This window comes from Jaculus jaculus, chromosome 7 (genome assembly GCF_020740685.1).
Source record: "Jaculus jaculus isolate mJacJac1 chromosome 7, mJacJac1.mat.Y.cur, whole genome shotgun sequence".
NCBI lineage: Eukaryota > Metazoa > Chordata > Mammalia > Rodentia > Dipodidae > Jaculus > Jaculus jaculus.
The window spans coordinates 69720843-69740303 of NC_059108.1; the positions used below are offsets into that span (position 1 = coordinate 69720843).

The window sequence follows — 19461 nt, forward strand, 5'->3', positions numbered from 1 at the left end:
TCTCTCCTTTCATTATCTCTTCTCACAACTCCAGCCCTCTACATACAATGGTAGGAAAATCAAATGTAACTTTTAACAGCCAGGAGATGCTAAGGGTACAGCTGTGTAAGCAACTGCCAGGGAGGCATCAAGCAGGGGTTTGCAGGGAAGTTACCTTCCGTACCCTTTGGCCCATTGGTGAATGTTGAGCTCCTTAGCAGAGTTAGAGAAGCTGAGGAAATTCAAGATGATGGCTTGGCTCTAGAGGGAGGTTGGAAACCTTGGTGATGTGAGAAGAGGGGATGTTCAATCTTTAGGTAGCCACCCTCATTTGTCAAGATAAAGAGTTTTATTTTTGCGATTTTTTTTTCTAGCAGACTATGGTTAGTATTATCATATGTTACTATTTGCTTTTTTCACTCATAGATTCTTGTCCACCAAATTTAACCTAGAGAGTAAAGTTACATCCTGGTTCCTTTAGGCCTCCTTTGACCTGACCTCTTTTTGTCTTGTTTTATTCCTTTTCTTCTAGAGATATTCATTCATATTTCCACAGATTTGCTTACCCTGCCAGTCCTCCAAATATATCCTTGACATAGGAGTAGTCACCTCCAGATTTAGGGATGGTGACTCCCAGCTCAGCATAACAGAGGGCTCCCACAGCTGTGATGATGCCAGTAATGATCCAGACGATGAGAGCAAGGCCCACAGAGCCGGCATTCTCCAGCACACCTTTTGGGGACACAAAGATTCCAGAGCCAATGATGTTCCCTGCACAAAGGGTGAGGAGAGGAAACAGTGAAGTCAGGATGATTGGCAGGACTAGCATTTGCAGGAAGATCACATCTCTGGTCTGATTCTGAGATGCCTCTGAAATTGCAAGTGATCTTCAGGTGGGCGTGTTCAGCAATGATTCTTCCTAGAGTAAGGTAAAGAGGAGCAGAGAACTGACACGTATTCACCAGGAACTTGCTGGGTAATTGACACGTCTGATTCATTCCTCAGAGCAATCCTGTGAAGCCAAGATAACATTGCTCACATTTTCTAGAGGAGGAAAATGAATCTCAGAGAGGCCAAATGGGTTGCATAAGGCCACGTAGTAGTAACTGATGGAGCAAATATTGGATTTCAGGATACTTTAACTGGGCTATACACGTTCCACCCAAGGTGACAAGAATCTCAGGACTGCCTGAAAAGGACAGGACTGAAAATGTAGACTACTCTCAGAGACCACATCTGCCACCTAAAAAACTTCAAAAGATGACCCAAGGGACAAAATCTTTGGAACCACCCCTCTACCACATTGTGTGTGGGGGGATGTTCAAGACCTATGACTATTGGCTGGGTGTGGTGACATACACTTGTTATTCTAACACTTGGGAAGCTAAGACAGGAACATTATAAACTCAAGGCCAACTTGGGCTACATAGTGAGACCCTGCCTTAAGCAAATCAAGACAAAAATGAAACACCTAGCCAGGCGTGGTGGCGCACGCCTTTAATCCCAGCACTTGGAAGGCAGAGGTAGGAGGATCGCCGTGAGTTCGAGGCCACCCTGAGACTCCATAGTGAATTCCAGGTCAGCCTGAGCTAGAGTGAGACCCTACCTCGAAAAACCAAAAAAAAAAAAAAAAAAAAAAAACCCAAAAAAACAAAACAAAACAAAAAAACAAAAAACAATCACCTAGGAGTAGGTACAGCAAGCACCCTTGGAGTCTAGCTTCTACTCTAGACACAACAGCCCCATCCTTGGTGAAGAACCTGAAATAAACCTATAAAAATAGTCCTTGTAGTCTGGACATGGTTTATGAGAGTATGACACATGCAAGGCTTCAGTGCGACATTCTTCAAAAGCTCTTTCCCCTCTATGGTTTCTTGTGACCCTCAGAGTGATCTTTGGGAAGTCAGGAAGCAGAGAAACAGCAGGTATGTCTCTATTTTACAAACCAAGAGACAATAGGGTTAAGTGGCCTAGCCCAAATTCCTCAGCTACTGATGGGTAAAATTGGATCCTGAAATTCATCTCCTGAGGTTTAATCCAGGGCTCTTTTCACTAATCCACATCTGCCTGCTCGGGGGTGGATTTCTCTGAGAATTGAGGTTGGTACCAAGACCAAATGGGGGCTTCTAGGTTGTACTTATTGGGCAGGGGAGAAACAAGAGAGCTGAAACAGCTCCTGCCATGCTTCTTCAAGTTTTCTTCTAGATTGAAGTCAGTAATGAAGCCCACCAGACAGGTGCTTAGAAAAGTCCCTCTCCCTGGACTACCCAGATCACCACTCAATGCCTGGGGAGAAGCAGAGACTTACAACAATCCAGGTGGAAATGCAGAATGGGAGCATTTGTTATGAAGCAGTTGGATTTGACAGTGTTTGGGGGACATTAGTCATTTGGAACCAGTGATATGAAGAGTGTAACATTGTATGTGCCATTTTCCAGAGCTAACTTTCAGATTCCAGCCATAACTCATCTCACATAAATCCTGAAGCACTCACTTTCAAACCAAAATTTAATTTCAATTTTGTTGTTCATGTTTGGAGTGTGTGTGTGTGTGCAATATATATATTTGATCTGGCTGGTCTAGAACACACTACTTAAATCAGACTGGCCTCAAAATTGCGGTGATCCTACTTCTGCCTCCTGAAAGCAAGGTTTATAGACATTCACAACTATTCTTGGCCCCTAATTTGTAAGCCAGGGCCAGGCATAGTTACAGCAGTTAAAGGGGGAGAGGAGAATATTCTCATTCTACAAGCAATAATACTCCATTCCTCTCAGTTGCAGAATATGCTATCACTTTTCAAACTAAAAAAAATTGTGCATGAAAGCCAGGCGTGGTGGTGCATGCCTTTAATCCCAGCATTCGGGAGGCAGAGGTAGGAGGATCACCATGAGTTTGAGGCCACCCTGAGACTACATAGTGAATTCTAGGTCAGCATGGGATAGAATGAGAACCCATCTTGAAAACAAACAAACAAACAAACAAACAAAAAACAAAACAAAACAAAAAAATTGTGTGTGAAGCCAGGTGTGATGGCTCTCATGTATAATTTCAGTATTTAGGCAGGAGGATACCTTAGGCCACATAAAAATAAAACAAAACAAAAATTGAGGTGTGAGAGCCAAGTAAGGTGTGGTACATGCCTATAGTCTTAGCACTTAGGAGGCTGAAGCAGAAGTGTGAACTTGAGGCCAGCCTGGGTTGCTTAGTAAGACCCTGTCTCAAAAAGTCAAAACAAGCTGGGCATGGTGATGCATGCCTTTAGTCCCAGCACAAGAGAAGCTAAGGTAGGAGAATCACTGTGAGTTTGAGGGCCCAGCCTGGGCTACAGTGTTTCAGGTCATCCTAAGCCTAAGGAACTAGGTTTGATTCCCTAGTATCCATGTATGCCAGACACACAAGGTGGTGCATTTGTTCATTTGCAGTGGCTATATGCCCAGGCAGGACCATTTTCTCTATATATATCTACCTCTTTCTCCATCTCTCTCAAATAAATAAATAAAATGGTTTTAAAAAAATCAAAGGACGTGGCACTAAAACTAAAAACAGATGAAAAGAAAGCACATTTCTATATAAACATGTCTTTGTGTGTGTGTGTGTGTGTGTGTGTGTGTGTGTGTGTGTGTTGAGGTAGGATCTCACTCTAGCTACTATGTAGCCTCAGGCTGGCCTCTAACTCACAGCAATCCTCCTACCTAAACTTCCCTGGGATCTCAGGGATTAAAGGCATGTGACACCATGCCCAGCTTCTTTTTAAAAAATATTTATTTATTTATTTATTTATTTATTTATTTATTTATTTATTTATTTATTTATTTATGTGTGTATACACCAAGGCCTCTTGCCTCTGCAAATGTACACTAATTATTTGCACTACTGCTTTTATTGTTTGTTTGTTTTAATATTTTATTTTTATTTATTTGAGAAAGAGGGGGAGAGACACAGAGAGAAAGAGACACAGAGAAAAAATTGGTGCATCAGGGCCTCCAGCTACTGCAAATGAACTCCAGACACATGCACCACCTTGTGCATCTAGTTTACGTGGGTCCTGGGGAGTTAAACCTGGGTCTTTTGGCTTTGCAGGCAAGCACCTTAACCGCTAAGCCATCTCTCCAGCCCATTTGTTTGCTTTTGTTGCTTCTGGCTTAAGTGGGTGGCTTGGGAATTGAACCTTGGCCTGGGCTGGTAAGCTTTGCAAACAAATGCCTTCAACCACTGAGCCATCTTCCTTCTTTTGTGCTAAGAAATTAGTCTAAAAGAAGAGAGCTACTTATGGTAATGAAACTAAAAGAAGAAACAATACCTTACCATCAAGCTCATGATGTAAATATCAGGCTAAGAGAAGACAAAGAAGACTGAGGTAGCAAAAATTCCTGTAGCATTTCACTTTTGCTTACATGGGACAGGGTGAGGAAGGCACCTTTCAGCCCTCCTGTCCCCTCAACTAGTCCCCATGTGCGCTCTGCATGATCTGTTTGCTTAATGGAGACTAAAAGACCTGCACTTAGTATTTCAGGACTCAGACATCTTTACCCTGTCAAGTGACTCTTCAAGCTGGGCATGATAGGTCATACTTAGGATCCCAGCACATGGGCCACATTTATATCCTAGCACACAGAAGACAGAGGCCAGAGGGGTGTCTTGTGCTTGAGGCCAAGCTGGGCTACATAGTGAGACTCTATCTCAAAAAACAGCAAAAGCTGGGAGGGGATGAGGAGATGATTCAGTGGGCCCAGTGCTGGCTGCGCAAGTGTGCGGACCTGAGGTCTGGTCTCCAGTTCCCACGTAAGATGCTAGGCATGGTGATATGTGCCTGTGATCCCAGTACTGGCGAAGCAGAGACAGAATCTTTGAAACTCACTGGCTAGCTAGTCTAGCTAAACTGTAAAGCTTTGGGTACAGTAAACTCTGTCCCCAAGAAGGTAGAGAGTGACTGAGGAAGACATCCAAAATTCACCTCTGGGGCTGGAGAGATGGCTTAGTGGTTAAGCACTTGCCTGTGAAGCCTGAGGACCCCAGTTCGAGGCTCGATTCCTCAGGACCCATGTTAGCCAGATGCACAAGGGGGCACACGCATCTGGAGTTCATTTGCAGTGGCTGGAGGCCCTGGCGCACCCATTCTATCTCTCTCTCTGCCTCTTTCTCTCTCTGTCTGTCACTCTCAAAATAAACAAATAAAAATAAACAAAAAAAAATTTTTTAATTCACCTCTGTCCTTAACATGCATGCCCATATACCTGCACACACACTAACATACATGTGCATACCATACACACATACAAATGCAAATGCACAGTGGGTACATACATCTGGAGTTCATCTGCAGTGGCTGGAGGCCCTGGTGCGCCCATTCTCTCTCTCTGCCTCTTTCTCCCTGTCACTCTCAAATAAATAAAAATAAACAACAAAAATTAAAAAATAAAAAAACAAGTAAAAACAAAAAAAATCACAAAAAGCTGAGCATAGTAGCTCATGCCTATAACCCCCACATTATGGGAGGCTGAAGAAGGCAGATCACTTTGAGTTTGAGGTCAGACTAGACTTAGGCTATAGTTTAAGATCGATTCTGTCTCAAAAAAATTGTTCACATGCCAAAACTAAGTGTACTGCTGTTCCCTGAATGACCCCACCCAAGTGCTGGGAAGCGAGATGACTGGTGAGTTGCTAATATCTCTGCAAGACGATAGTAAATTCCTTGCCTATCTGAAAGTTATCAAAAGAATGATCTATAGGGCATTTTAAAGTCAGCCAAGAAGAGAGCAATAGAATTCAGTTATAAAACCAGATCCAGGGGTTAGAAAAGCAATCAATAGCAGGGAGAAACAAGGGTTGACTTTGGCCTTAAGGTAATGAATATGAGAGGTGAACCAGCCAGGCACTTAGAGCCAGGAATGGCAGTTGTAATGAGGACTATGGGATCTGAGTTTGAATATCTGACCTTCTCAGGAATGAAGTCAGTGTTCCACTAAGGTTCTTGGGGGAACAAACACAGCAGTAGGAATCAATCGTGATTGGTGATTGGTGAGCAATCTCATGTTTTGTGTGTTGCTGTGACATTTCCAAAATATACACGCTGTTTGTGGTATTTTAAGTCACAGGAAATCGCTGCAAGGTGTGATCTGCAATACTAGTTGACTTGTGAGTGGTCTGATCCGTTTCCTACTTCCAACTGCTTCTTGCAGGTTCTCTGACTTTCTTAGGAAAGGCAGAGTGATGGGAAGGTCTTGGTAAATCAGCACTGGGACAAGAGGCCTCATTTTCTAAAAGAAGGGCTGTCCAACTTCATAAAAAAAAATCTCGGGGGCTGGGGAAATGGCTTAGCAGTTAAGGTGCTTGCCTGCAAAGCCTAAGGACCGTGGTTCAATTCCCCAGGACTCACGTAAGCCAGATGCACAAGGGGGTGCATATGTTTGGAGTTTGTTTGCAGTGGCTAGACGGCCTGGCTCACCCATTCTCTCTTTCTTTATATCTGCTTCTTTCTCCCTCTTTCTCTCAAATAAAGAAATAAAATATTTTAAAAACAAATAAAAATCTGACTGGAGAGATTGCTAAGTGGTTAAGGCATTTGCCTGCAAAACCTAACGACCTGGATTCGATTCCCCAGTACCAATGTAAAGCCAGATGCACCAAGTGGCACATGCATCTGGAGTTTGTTTGTAGTGGCTGGAGACCCTGGCATGCCCATTCTCTCCCCCCTCCTTCTCTCTCCCCTTGCAAATAAACAAATACAGTAAAACTACAAAGACAAAAGCCCATAAGTAACCAGGCTTGGTGGAGAGGCCAAGTCCTTGGACTTCAAGCCCCAGTTCTCCAAACTCCATGCTGCCTCTCCTCCGGCAATTGCGCAACAGGTGGTGCACCAGTGGGGCCTTTACACCTGGACATTGTTCAAATGAAGCTTGGAGACAGGAGAGCTGAGACAGGGCTTTACACCTTGATTGGGAGTATTTCTTGATGAAATGGAGGAAGAAAGTTGTTACAGTGGGGAATTTTTTCCCCGTTCTTTTACTCTGAGATCTATTGTCTAGAAGGCCATGTAAGAGGTGATGCATGGCTGGGGAGATGACTCAGCAGTTAAAAGCACTTGCTTGCAAAGCGTTCGATTCCCCAGGACCCACATAAAGCCAGATGCACAAAGTGGTACATGCATCTGGAATTTCTTTGCAGAGGCAGAAGGCCCTGGTGTACCTATTGTTTGCAAATATATAAATAATTTTTTTTGGTTTTTTGAGGTAGGGTCTTGTTCTAGCTCAGGCTGACATGGAATTCATTATGTCATTATGTAGTCTCAAGTTGGCCTCAAACTCATAGCAATCCTCCTATCTTTGCCTCCTGAGTGCTAGGATTAAAGATGTGTGCCATTATACTTAGCTTGAAAATATTTTTTAAATATTTATTTACGTATTTATTTGAACGACAGAGAGAGAGAGAGAGAATGAGTGTGCTAGGGCCTCCAGCTACTGCAAACAAACTCTAGATGTATGGACCACTTTGTGCTTCTGGTTTTATGTGGATACTGGGGAAGTGAACCTGAATCATTAGGCTTTGCAGGCAAGCACCTTAACTGCTGAGCCATCTCTCTAGCCTGAAAAAACATATATGTTTAATTTTTAAAATAATATTTTATTTATTTGTTATTTGAGAGAAAGAGGCAGATAGAGAGAGAGAATGGGCATGCCAGGGCCTCTCGCTATGGCAGAGGAACTCCAAATGCACATGCATCTGGCTTATGTGGGTACTAGGGAATTAAACCTTAGTCTTTTGGCTTTGTGGGCCAGTGCCTTAACCACTAAGCCACCTCTCCAGCCCTATATATTTAATTTTTAAAAAGAGGTGATGCACACCTGTCTGTGCCAAGGTACTTGAGGTCAGGGTTTTAGCCCTGTTTCCAACACCCCAATTAACAAAGTAATCACCTTATTATGCAGATATTTAGTGAAAACTGGATTTTAGAATGCCTGGACAATGAGGCTTAGCTTAGCTTGTTCGGTCAGAGAAAATCCATGCAAGCCATTGCATTAAAAAAAGGCCAAGTTGTATCAGTGGGCAAGTCCTCACTAGGAAACTGCCTGAATTGAGAAAACTCACATGTGCTATGCATACACTAACTTCCCAACCTGTATGCCAATACTTATGTGACTCCAATGAAGGCATTACTCATATCCAGGCTTGTCCACACTAGAATACTGTACCCATCAAAAGATTTCCTAAGGCATGAAGTTATAGACTTACAAATGCCCAACAAACCCTCAGATCCAAAAGGCTTTGATTTTCTTTACTTATTCATGCTGGTTCTCAAGTCTAGCCACAGTTTCTGTTGGACAGTATAGTCCTTGGCGGTTGCCACAATGTCCAGAAAAACAGCGAATGTCATCTGCTTTTCCATAGGATGGCTGGAACAATCAGAGTTTTCAGGCTGGGGTGGGGGTGGAGGGAATGGTATGGAAGCAGAGCATGGGATGCTAGGGCCAAGCTTTGATCCTCGCCCCAGGCCCTCGAGCTCATCATGTTTCTTACGCTATATTCATTCACTTCCCCATCAGGACTGTACAAACAGCTACTGTGGGGGTGAGACAGGTCAAGACTCTGACACAAGCTCTGTGGGACTGCATATGCTGCAGATCAGAGATGTGGAAGGCACTGTAAGACTCTGCTATTCTGCACCCCTTACCAAAAAGGGGCACCAGAATTAGAATTGAAGGAGCCAGAGTCCTCATCACTCGTAGCCATGTGACTCATTTCCTTCATGTTCAGAATGAGTAATTGTTTAGGCTCTTATAGGCTTGTTGTGGGGATCAAGGGAGCTTATGCCTATGAAATGCTAACAAATAGAGGGACTTGCTAGGATTTATAGACGAGCCCTAGATGAATCCAACAGATTGGCAGTACAGACTTGGCTCCAAAGCAGCACTCTGTAGCCAGGACCATGAAGCATCCTCCGAGTCATTTGTCTGCCTGTCTAGGTATAATTTTTAGAGGCCGCAGGTGGGCAGGAGGCAGATAATTGCATGTCAGGAGGTATTTATTAATCGCCCACTCTGTACATGCTTGCTTTGGAAGGTAATTGGGAAACACTTGTTCTCACATGATCTTTTTATGAGATAGATGGGGCCAACCACCACCCACCAGCCAGTGAAAGACAGGCATCACAGCCTGAGGGGCTAAGAGTACTGAACCCACACATATGGTTCCCCCTTAGGGACTCACAGCTCGCCTCCAGCATTTCCCTACTGGATTGGAGAGACAGGCTGTAGTGAAAGCTTTTTACCTTCCTCAGTGAATTTCAACCAGGGACAGTTGTGCCACCTACCGCTAGGGAACAGTTGGCAATGTCTAGAAACACATGTAGTTTCCACACTAGAATGGGGATGCTACTGTCACTTGCGGTGCAGAGGCCAGTTATACTGCTAACCTCCTCTATTGTCAGGACAGCCGCCCACAACAAGAGGGATCTGGCACAAAAGGTAATAGTGCCAAGGGTGAAAAACCCTGCTCTTCCTTCAAATTTTCACAACACAGTCTGGATAATCCTACAAGACTCTTTGCTATTTGAACCTGGATTTATTTTTATTTAGCTAAGCATAAAAATGTATGGTTCATGAGAATAACTCATTTTTAGACATAAAGTATTGTGGTTAAAGACACATAACAACACTCTGGTTTCTCTTCAGATCATATAAAACTTTCACTTTTTACTAAAGATTTCATGGAGAGGAATAACTCTGAGACATAACCTAATTTTGGGGGGCCTTGTGTTAGCAAGGCTAAAAAAGAAAAGAAAGAAGAAATAAAGAAAAGAGAGAAAAAAACACATAAGAAGGAGTCTCTATGTTCGATCTCCCACGTGTGTGGAACTGCCCCAGCCTTTTCCTAGATATAAATTTCCCCCAGATAAACATCACTAATTATTATTTCTCCCTAAATCAACTCAATAATTCATTTTTAAAAATAACAAAATTTATTATCTTAGGTGGCACATGCCTTTAATCCCAGCACTTGGGAGGCTAGAGTGAGATCCTGCTTCAAAATAATTTTGGGGGGTGGTTGGAGAGATGGCTTAGTGGTTAAGGTACTTACCTGCAAAGTCAAAACCCAAGTTCGACTCCCCAGGACCCACCTAAGCCATGCATCTGAAGTTTCTTTGTGGTGGCCATTTTCTCTCTATCTGCCTCATTCTCTCTCTCAAATAAATAAATAAATTTTTTAAAACTTTAAAAACTTAATATATATATATACCTTTTGGGTTGTTTTGAGGTAGGGTTTCATTCTAGCCCAGGCTGACCTCCTAAACCCTTCTACCTCTACTTCCCTGGTGATGGAATTACAGGCAGGCAGCACCATGTGTGACTATCTTATCTACCATGTATGTGCAAGGTGAGGCCAGGGGACAACCTCAGTGTCATTCCTCAGGTACTATCCACCCTTTTTGGAGGCAAGGTCTCTCATTGATCCGGAAGTAGGCTAGGGTGATAATCCTCGAGGGCACGTCTTCCTGTGCCTCCTCAGCAATCAGATGACAACTGCTTGCCACAATGTCCAGCTTTTATTTTTTTGCAAGGAGACAGAAAGAGAGAGAGAGAGAATGGGCATGCTATGGCCTCTAGCCACTGCAGATGAACTCCACACACATGTGCTATCTTGTGCATCTGGCTTTAACATTGACACTGGGGAATCAAACCTGGGTCCTTAGCCTTCTCAAACAAGTGCCTTACCCATGGAGCCATCTCTCCAGCCCCCCAGCTTTTTAAAAACAGGTTTTGGCCTGGAGAGATGGCTTAGCGGTTAAGCACTTGCCTGTGAAGCCTAAGGACCCCAGTTTGAGGCTCGGTTCCCCAGGTCCCACGTTAGCCAGATGCACAAGGGGGCGCACGCGTCTGGAGTTCGTTTGCAGAGGCTGGAAGCTCTGGCGTGCCCATTCTCTCTCTCTCCCTCTATCTGTCTTTCTCTCTGTGTCTGTCGCTCTCAAATAAATAAATTAATTAATTTATTAAAAACAGGTTTTTTTCAAGGTGGGGTCTCGCTTTAGCCCAGGCTGACCTAGAATTCACTATGTAGTCTCAGGGTAGCCTTGAACTCATGGCACTGCCAAGTTCTGGGATTAAAGGCAGCACCACCATGCCTAGCTTTAAAAAAAGGTTTAAAAGCGGGCGCTCACATGGAGGCGGGGACGCTCGGCCCGCGGGTGGACCGGGAATGATCACCAAGACCCAGAAAGTAGACCTGGGCCCAGGGGTCCCAGAGAAGAAAAAGAAAAAAAAGAAGATTGCAGTGGTCAAAGAACCCGAGACTCAATACTCTGTCTTAAATAGTGACGATTATTTTTCTGACATTTCTCCTGCAAGGCCCATATCCCCCTCTGATAATGTGGGTCAGGGGCAGGTCTCCGAGATGTCTCTGGGCAAGAAAAAGAAGAAAAAGAAGGACCACCATACCTCTTGTAAGGAGTTTTCAGAACCTGAGCCCCTGGTATGTGCCAGACTGACAGAGTCACCCAGTGCTAGAAACCAGGTCCTTGACCAGCTGGAATGTCTTAGTGGAGAGAAGAAAAAGAAAAGGAAGTCCTTATCTCTGGCTGCTTCCCAAAGCTCAAAGTTGAAGACTTCCCCTGACCCCAAACAGGGCAAGGAGGTGAGCGGAGCTGGCAAGAAAGTCAAAAAGCACAAGAAGGAGAAAAAGACACGAGATGTCATAGCCTTCTCTACCAAGGACCCCTGGCTGTGTGAGGCTGGCGATGCTCTGTACGCAGCCTCAGTGGAGAAGGAGGAGGCTGAGGGGCAGGTGGCCTTGGGGCAGAAACGCAAGCAAGGCAGCACCAGAGAGCACAGCTTGAAAAAGAAGAAGAAGGCCCCCCAGGAGAGCGACACCCTCCAGGTTCACTGTAGGCACAGTAGGGCTGTAGAGACTAGCCCTGGGAGAGGAAGGAAGAAGCAGCCGGTTGAAGCTGGAGTTCTAGACTACATCTCAGTAGGAGACAGCCTGAAATCTCCAGGGAAGAAGAAGGGGAAGTCCAAGAAAAAGGAAGAACAGCCAGTTGGTGAGGAGCTGGCAGTGAAAACAAAGAAAAAGAAGAAGAGGAAAGAGCACAGAGTAGCAGAAGTTCCCTTGGAGGAGGAGGAGGTGTCTGATGCAGACTTGGAGGTGGTGCTGGAAAAGAAGGGCAACATGGATGAAACCTACATAGACCAGGTGAGGCGAAAGGCCTTGCAAGAAGAGATTGATTGGGAGTCTGGCAAGACAGAAGCTTCAGAACCCAGGAAGTGGACGGGAACCCAGTTTGGTCAGTGGGATACTGCTGGTTTTGAAAATGAGGAACAGAAACTGAAATTTCTCAAACTGATGGGTGGCTTTAAGCATCTTTCCCCTTCATTCAACCGGCCCCCCAACATGACTGGGAGACCCAACATGGCCCTCAGCAAGAAGGCCGCAGACACACGACAGCAGAACTTGCAGCAGGACTACGACCGAGCCATGAGCTGGAAATACAGCCGTGGAGCTGGCCTTGGATTCTCCACCACCACAAACAAACTCTTCTATAGCGATAGGAACGCCTCCAAGTCTGTCAAGTTTGATGATTAAATTCTAGGGTCTTGCCTCCCCGAGCAACCCAAATTACATCTTGTTTGATTTTGTAGATGAAAGCCAGTTGGAAAGTTGTCTTGAGTTAAACAAGAAGAATAAGGAAACTCATGATGGGTTTGGACTAAATGGGTAGGATGGCTTGTGTGTCAGGACTAGAATATGTGTGGCTAAAACTTCTATTTTCTGTGTTAAGTGTTCAATCCTTGCTTGGTGTGTAAGTAATAGTAGCTAACATCTGGTAGGTTTTAGCATGTACAGAGCACATACTGAAGGGTTTTCTTTGCATTAGTGTAAATAATCATGATTATGAAATGGATGTTATTCTTATCTCCATCTTATAGATGTGGCAACTGAAGTTCAGAGATGAAAGTAATAAAACTGTCCAGGGTCACCTAGCAAAAAAAAAAAAAAAAAAAAAAAAAGGTTTAAAAAATATTTTTGTTTATTTACTTTCAAGGAGAGAGAGAGACAGACAGACAAAAAAGGCATACCAGGGGCTCCAGCCGCTGTAAACAAACTCCAGATGCATGCACCACTTTGTGCATTTGACTTTACGTGGATACTGGGGAATAGAACTCAGGTCCTTAGGTTTTACAGGCAAGTGCTTTAACTGCTAAACCATCTCTCCAGCCTCAGCGTTTTTTTTTTTTTTTGAAGCTAGTAGTTTATCGATAGATATATGGATATTGATACATATTGTGTTTACATAGTCCACAAGTTAAATGCAGGTATCCATAACAGAAGCATTAACAATAAAAATACAATCTGTGCCGGGCGTGGTGGCACATGCCTTTAATCCCAGCGCTCAGTATGCAGAGGTAGGAGGATCTCCATGAGTTTGAGGCTACCCTGAGACTACATAGTTAATTCAGCCTGACCAGAGAGAGACCCTACCTTGAAAAAAAAAAAAATCTGTGTGTAGCCAAGTACAGAGACTTAAAATGGGAAAACAGCAAAAAGTATCTCACAAAAGTACAAATATATAGTACAAATTGATTTATTTAAAACACAAAATGCAGAACAAAATAAAGATTTTCCTTAGAATTATTAATGCTTTGTTAAAGATGCCTTTGTTAAAGGTAGGATTAGAGGGTAAGAAATGATACTGGGTGGGGGAGCACTAAGTTCTAAGGCTTTAGATACAATGCAGTTAATTACATATTAATTCAGCCATTACATACTGGGGATAGTCATTGGGGATCAGTAACTTATCTATAGGGAACTCCTACACAAACCAGATCTATCCAGACCTCCCCAGTGCCATCCTTCTCCACTGCTTAGGAGCCTAAAGCCACCTGAATGACAAAATTCTCCACCCTACTCCCTATCCATATATTCTTCCCTCCCCTAAGGTGCTGCGCAAGCTGAGAGCAGTGTGCTCTCTGCAGCTGGAACATATACTGTTTGACTACAGGGATCCCGTGTGACTAGAAAGTTTGTAGGGGACAGCCTTATTTCAATACTTCAATATAGCCTTAGTACAGTCTCTTCTGACACATTGCAGATTCTACTGAATGCAAGTGTGAAGCAAGTGAGGGATCAAGCCTGCCTCCCTCAACACCAACAGCTCTCCACCCCTCACAGCTTACAACTACATGCACACTCCCTGCCCAGGGGTGGGTGTGAAGCCACTGTCTCATCAGTTCTCTCTCTCCTCTGAAGAAAGGAGCTCCCCCTCGGCCCCTATAGTCCTAAAAACAGATTTGATGCTTGCAAGTTTGACAATAAGTCAAGGCACATGGGGAGCGGCCAGCTTTTTTTTTTTTTTTTCCATGTAGGTTCTGGGGATGGAACTCAGGACCTTATACAAGAACTTTGCCAACTGAGCTATTTGCTCAGTCAGTCCAGTGTTAACTTTTTTTTTTTTTTAATTTATTTATTTGAGAGCGACAGACATAGAGAGAAAGACAGATAGAGGGAGAGAGAGAGAATGGGCGCGCCAGGGCTTCCAGCCTCTGCAAACGAATTCCAGACGCATGCGCCCCCTTGTGCATCTGGCTAACGTGGGACCTGGGGAACCAAGCCTCGAACCGGAGTCCTTAGGCTTCACAGGCAAGCGCTTAACCACTAAGCCATCTCTCCAGCCCTTTTTTTTTTTTTTTTTTTTTTTGAGGTAGGGTTTCACTTTAGTTCAGGCTGACCTGGAATTCACTATGTATTCTCAGGGTGGCCTCAAACTCATGGCAATCCTCCTACCACTGCCTCCTGAGTGCCAGGATTAAAGGCATGCGCCACCACGCCCAGCTCAATGTTAACCATTTTTTAAAACTGTTAATTTAAGGGAGGGAAATGTCATGGTTAATTGTCTGTAAGTATAGAAGTTGTCAATTAAACATGTAGAAAAAAGGGCTGGAGAGATGGCTTAGCAGTTAAGGCACATGCCTGCAAAGTCAAAGGACCCAGGTTCAATTCCCCGGGACCCATGTAAGCCAGATGCACAAGGTAGCACATGTGCCTAGAGTTTGATTGCAGTGGTGAAGGCCCTGGCACGCCCATTCTTTCTCTCTCTCTCTCTATCTGCCTCTTTCTTTTTCTTTCTCTTGCCCTCAAAGAAACTAGCTGGGCGTACTGGTGCATGCCTTTAATCCCAGCAATGAGGAGACAAAGGTAGGAGGATTGCCAAGAGTTCAAAGCCACCCTGAGACTACATAGTGAATTCCAGGTCAGTCTGAGCTAGAGTGAGACCCTACCTCAAAAAAACAAAACAAAACAAAACCAAAAAAACTTACTTAAAGTCAGGTGTCATGGCACACACCTTTAATCCCAGCAGAGGCAGAGGTGGGAGAATTGCCATGAGTTTGAGGCCACCCTGAGACTAAATAGTGAATTTCAGGTCAGCCTGGGCTAGAGTAAGACCCTATCTCAAAAAACCAAATAAAACAAACAAACAAAAAAAGATGCATGTGTGTGTGTGTATGTATGTACATACACACACACACATTGTGGTGTCTTGCCATTTCAAATGAATACCAGACATGTGTTACTTTCTATGTTTGGCTTTATGTTGGTGCTGTGGAATTGAATCTGGGCCAGCTGGCTTAGCAAGCCAAGTGTCATTAACAACTGGGCAATCTCCCCAGATCCCAATGTTAACCATTTTTAAGTCCAGTTCAGTAATATCAAGTTTTTTTCCCCAGTGGTGGTGGTTAAATTCAGGTCCTTGTGCATGTTAGGCAAGGGCTCTACCATGGAGTTATATCTCCAGACCTGCTGATTTTTTTTGGCATGTGTATGTGTGTGTGGTGTGTATACATGTTTGGGTGTGTGTGTGGCACATGTGTGTGTATGTGTATTCATGTGGTGACCAGAGGTTGACTGCGGGTGTCTTCTTCAATTGCTCTTCTCTTTATTTACTAAGGCAGGGTCTCTCAGTTGAAACCAGAGCTTGCCAATTTTGCTAGTGTAGCCAGCCAGTTTGCCCTGGGGATCCACTGTCTCTGGCTCCTGAGCATTGGAATTACACAACATTTCCATGGGTACCAGGGATCTGAACTCTGGGGTCTTCACACTTATATAGCAAATGCTTTATCTACTGGTCATCTTCCAAGCTCCTTGGTTCAATTTTGACTGATTGCTATTATTCAACAAATACATGAAGCACTTATGACATGCTAGGCTAAACATGCAAGTCTGTGAAAGTGAGACTCAGTTCCTGCCCTCAAGGAATTGAGTGGAGACATGTAGCCAGACATGGAGCTGACCACACCAGGCTGAACAGAAGTTGCTTTAGTGTGACTATAATAATATATGACAAGGTATGTTAGAGTAGATGGGAAAGACCACTGGCTAGCCAGGAGAAACATCCTGACACTTGGGAGACTCAAGGTAGGAGATCTCAAAAGAAAGAAAGAAGGAAGGAAGGAAGGAAGGAAGGAAGGAAGGAAGGAAGGAAGGAAGGAAGGAAGGAAGGAAGGGAGGGAAGAGAGAGGGAGGAGGGAGGGAAGAAGGAAAAAAGAAAGGGAGAGAGAAAGAGGGAGGAAGGGAGGGAAGAAAGAGGAAAGGAAGGAAGGAAAAGATAAGGAAGAGAAGGGAGAAAGAAAGAGAAGAGGGCAGGAGAAGAGAAAAAAGAAAAGCTTCCTGAAAGAAGGGAAGCATGAGAGATATGCTGATGAGGAAGTCAGTTCAAGTCAACAGAGGAAAATGGAAAGGCACTGACTGGCTGCTAAGCAAGACAGACCCCAGCTGACTCAGCCAGTACTTTTTATCCCGGGATCAGTAGGAACTAAATTCCTGAACCAGCATTAGTGAGTGGTGCTTGTGGGCTGGGAGAGAGCAAGGAAATGGGGGTGGTAGGTAGTGGAGGATAAACCTGAGGGGAGAGAAAAAATGTGTATTGAACACGACCCCAGAGTAGGGCTTTTTTAGTGCTCTGTGTAACACGTCTTTGGCAGCTATGGCGGCATACCTCTTTAATCTCAGAACTGGGGAGATGGGGGCAGAAGGATCAGAAGTTCAAGGGGCAGTTTTGGCTACATAGTGAATTTGAGACTAGCCTGATCGACACGAGACTCTGTCTCAAAATTAAAAAAAAAAAAAAAAAAAAGAAAGAAAGAAAGAATAAAGAAAAGTAGGGAAAGAACTTCCATTTTGCAGTTAAGTAAGCTGATAGCTTATTCAGGGCTACAAAGATTGTGCACAGGGAAGCATTTGCAAACCCCAGGCTATCTCTAAAGCCAATCCTTTCCACTGTCTCACCAGCAGTCCTCTCTCTGTACACACACTGACATAAATAATGGAGATTTTTGCCTTACGCTTTCTATTTCTAGCACCATGGCCCAAATATTTTTAAAACTTTTTTTTTTTTTAAGTTTTTGAGGCAGGGTCTCACTACGTAACCCAGACTATCCTCAAATTTGTGGTGATCGTCCTGCTTCAGCATCCTGAGGGCTGGGATTACAGGTATGAACGCCAGGCTCCCAAATGCTTCCTCAAGGCAGTCTGACTTGCCTGGACCATTTGCTTGCTACATAAAACTACATAAAACTGTACTCTAAAGCAGCAGCGAATTTATACATCCATACATGTGCCAGTTGGCTGGCCCCTTTAAATATACACCGAGATGAGACAAGTATGCTATCATTCTGTGGCAAGGGTCTTCTGAGTAATGTGCAGCTCAGTGTGCGAGCCTGGCACACCATGAATCCCTCTCCCCAGAAGTGACGTCATTGCTGATGCTGAGGATATTTAAAGCTAGCCAATAGGAAAACCTGTGAGTGAGACAAAGGATAAGGGATGAGATGTGATTGATAATGCTTTTCATCTAAACTTCACTCATTCTATAAATAGATCTGCTTAAAATAGACTTGAGGGATTATTTTGCTCCTTAGAACTAAAATTCACCAGTGCTCTCAGCACATGTGTGTGATGAGAGTTAAGACACAGAACAGTTCCCATTCCTATCACCAACAGCCCCTCCATTTGGTCCTAGACTTCAATTTGCTATTTCTAGATGTGCAGGGAACAGTCTAGGATGGGGTTGGCTGTCTGTAAGTATGTTCTGGGAGAGGAGCTCTGTGTACTTAGCAGGGAATTGAAAATTGGAGGAGGGGTACAGCAGTGCAGCTCTGTGGTATAGGGCTTGCCTAGGATGTAACAGGTCCTGGGTTTGAGGCCCAGAACTGGGGGAAAAGTTAGAAGACAGAAGTTTCCAGCCCCCTGGGTTACTGACTAGTACTGATTTTCTGCAGATCAGAATCTATTCCTAGAACAGCTTGCTCCTGGTTGTTCTTTGAGATCTGTCCATGATCTCCACAATAACAAGAAAACACAGAGAGCAACAACAGATTCCTGGGGCTTTTTTAAATAGAAAGTAAGCTGCTAGATTAGTCCTCAGTGGGAAGCAGAAAACCTTGGCAGCTTGGCAATTTGAGAAGCCTCCATGCCTCCAGTCCACTTTAATAAATGAACTTAATTCAGAAAAGTTATATGTATGTGCCCACCTCTCTGAGGTCACTTGATTGGGTATAAGATATTTTTATTCCTTTTAGGGCTCTAGAGATGGCTTAGCAGTTAAGGTGCTTGTCTGTGAAGCCTAAGGACTCAGGTTTGATTCCCCAGTACCCATGTAAGCCAGATGCACAAGGTGGCTCATGCATCTGGAGTTTGTTTGCAGTGGCTAGAGGCCCTGATGTGCCCATTCACACTCTCTCTCTCTTTCTTACCCCTCTCTCCCTCTCAAATAAATGAATAAAAATATATTTTCAAAAAGATATTTTTATTTCTTTTTAAAATTTCTTAAAATGTTTTATTTTATTTTATTTCTTTGTGGTAGGGTCTCACTCTAGCTCAGGCTGACCTGGAATTCACTATGGAGTCTCAGGGTGGCCTTGAACTCACAGCAATCCTTCTACCTCTGCCTCCCAAGTGCTGGGATTAAAGGCGTGTGCCACCATGCCTGGCTATTTTTGGTTTTTTGAGATAAGGTCTCACTCTCTAGGCCAGGCTGCCCTGGAATTCACTATGTAGTCTCAAAGTGGCCTCAAACTTACAGCGATCCACCTACCTCTACCTCCTGAGTGCTGCTTATTTTTAAAAATATATCTTATTTTGGGACTGCAGAGATGGCTTAGCAGTTAAGTTGCTATTTACTTATTTATTTGAGGGAGAGAGAGAGAAAAAGAGAGAGAGAGAGAGGGAGAATGGGCCAGGGCCTCCAGCTGCTGCAAACAAACTCCAGACATATGAGCCATCTTGTATTTTATTTATATTGGCTTTATTTACGTGGGTACTGGGGAATCAAACCTGGCTTTGCAGGCAAGTGCCTTAACTGCTAAGCCATCTCTCTAGCCCCTATTTTTACTGTATTATCAATGGTAAAATAAATGGGCTCTTCATTCTGTCTTTTAGACATCATTTTATTTTTTGAGATAGAGCCTTACCATGTAGTCCTGACTGGTCAGGAAC

The 19461-nt window shown here is 43.9% G+C and overlaps 2 protein-coding genes and 1 non-coding gene across 4 annotated transcripts in view; 2 read left to right on the top strand and 1 right to left on the bottom strand.

Moving 5' to 3' along the window:
* Positions 1–19461, bottom strand: part of Slc7a8 (solute carrier family 7 member 8) — a 90989-nt gene that overhangs the window by 60903 nt on the left and 10625 nt on the right. For both annotated transcript variants that reach the window (XM_045154465.1, XM_004661791.3), the window contains one exon: positions 546–750. In XM_045154465.1, coding sequence (XP_045010400.1) covers positions 546–750 — 205 coding nt within the window. The remainder of the gene's footprint in view (positions 1–545; positions 751–19461) is intronic.
* LOC123462408 lies at positions 9631–9745 on the top strand. Its single transcript, XR_006638230.1, has one exon. It is a non-coding gene; the product is annotated as a U5 spliceosomal RNA (small nuclear RNA).
* LOC123462148 (lysine-rich nucleolar protein 1-like) lies at positions 11148–12735 on the top strand. The gene has a single exon (XM_045154467.1). The coding sequence runs from the start codon at positions 11173–11175 to the stop codon at positions 12553–12555; it is 1383 nt and encodes a 460-aa protein (XP_045010402.1). The 5' UTR covers positions 11148–11172; the 3' UTR covers positions 12556–12735.

What these genes read in the sequence shown, in the direction of transcription:
- LOC123462148 (XM_045154467.1), top strand. Translation starts at nt 11,173, where the DNA reads ATGATCACCAAGACCCAGAAAGTAGACCTGGGCCCAGGGGTCCCAGAG.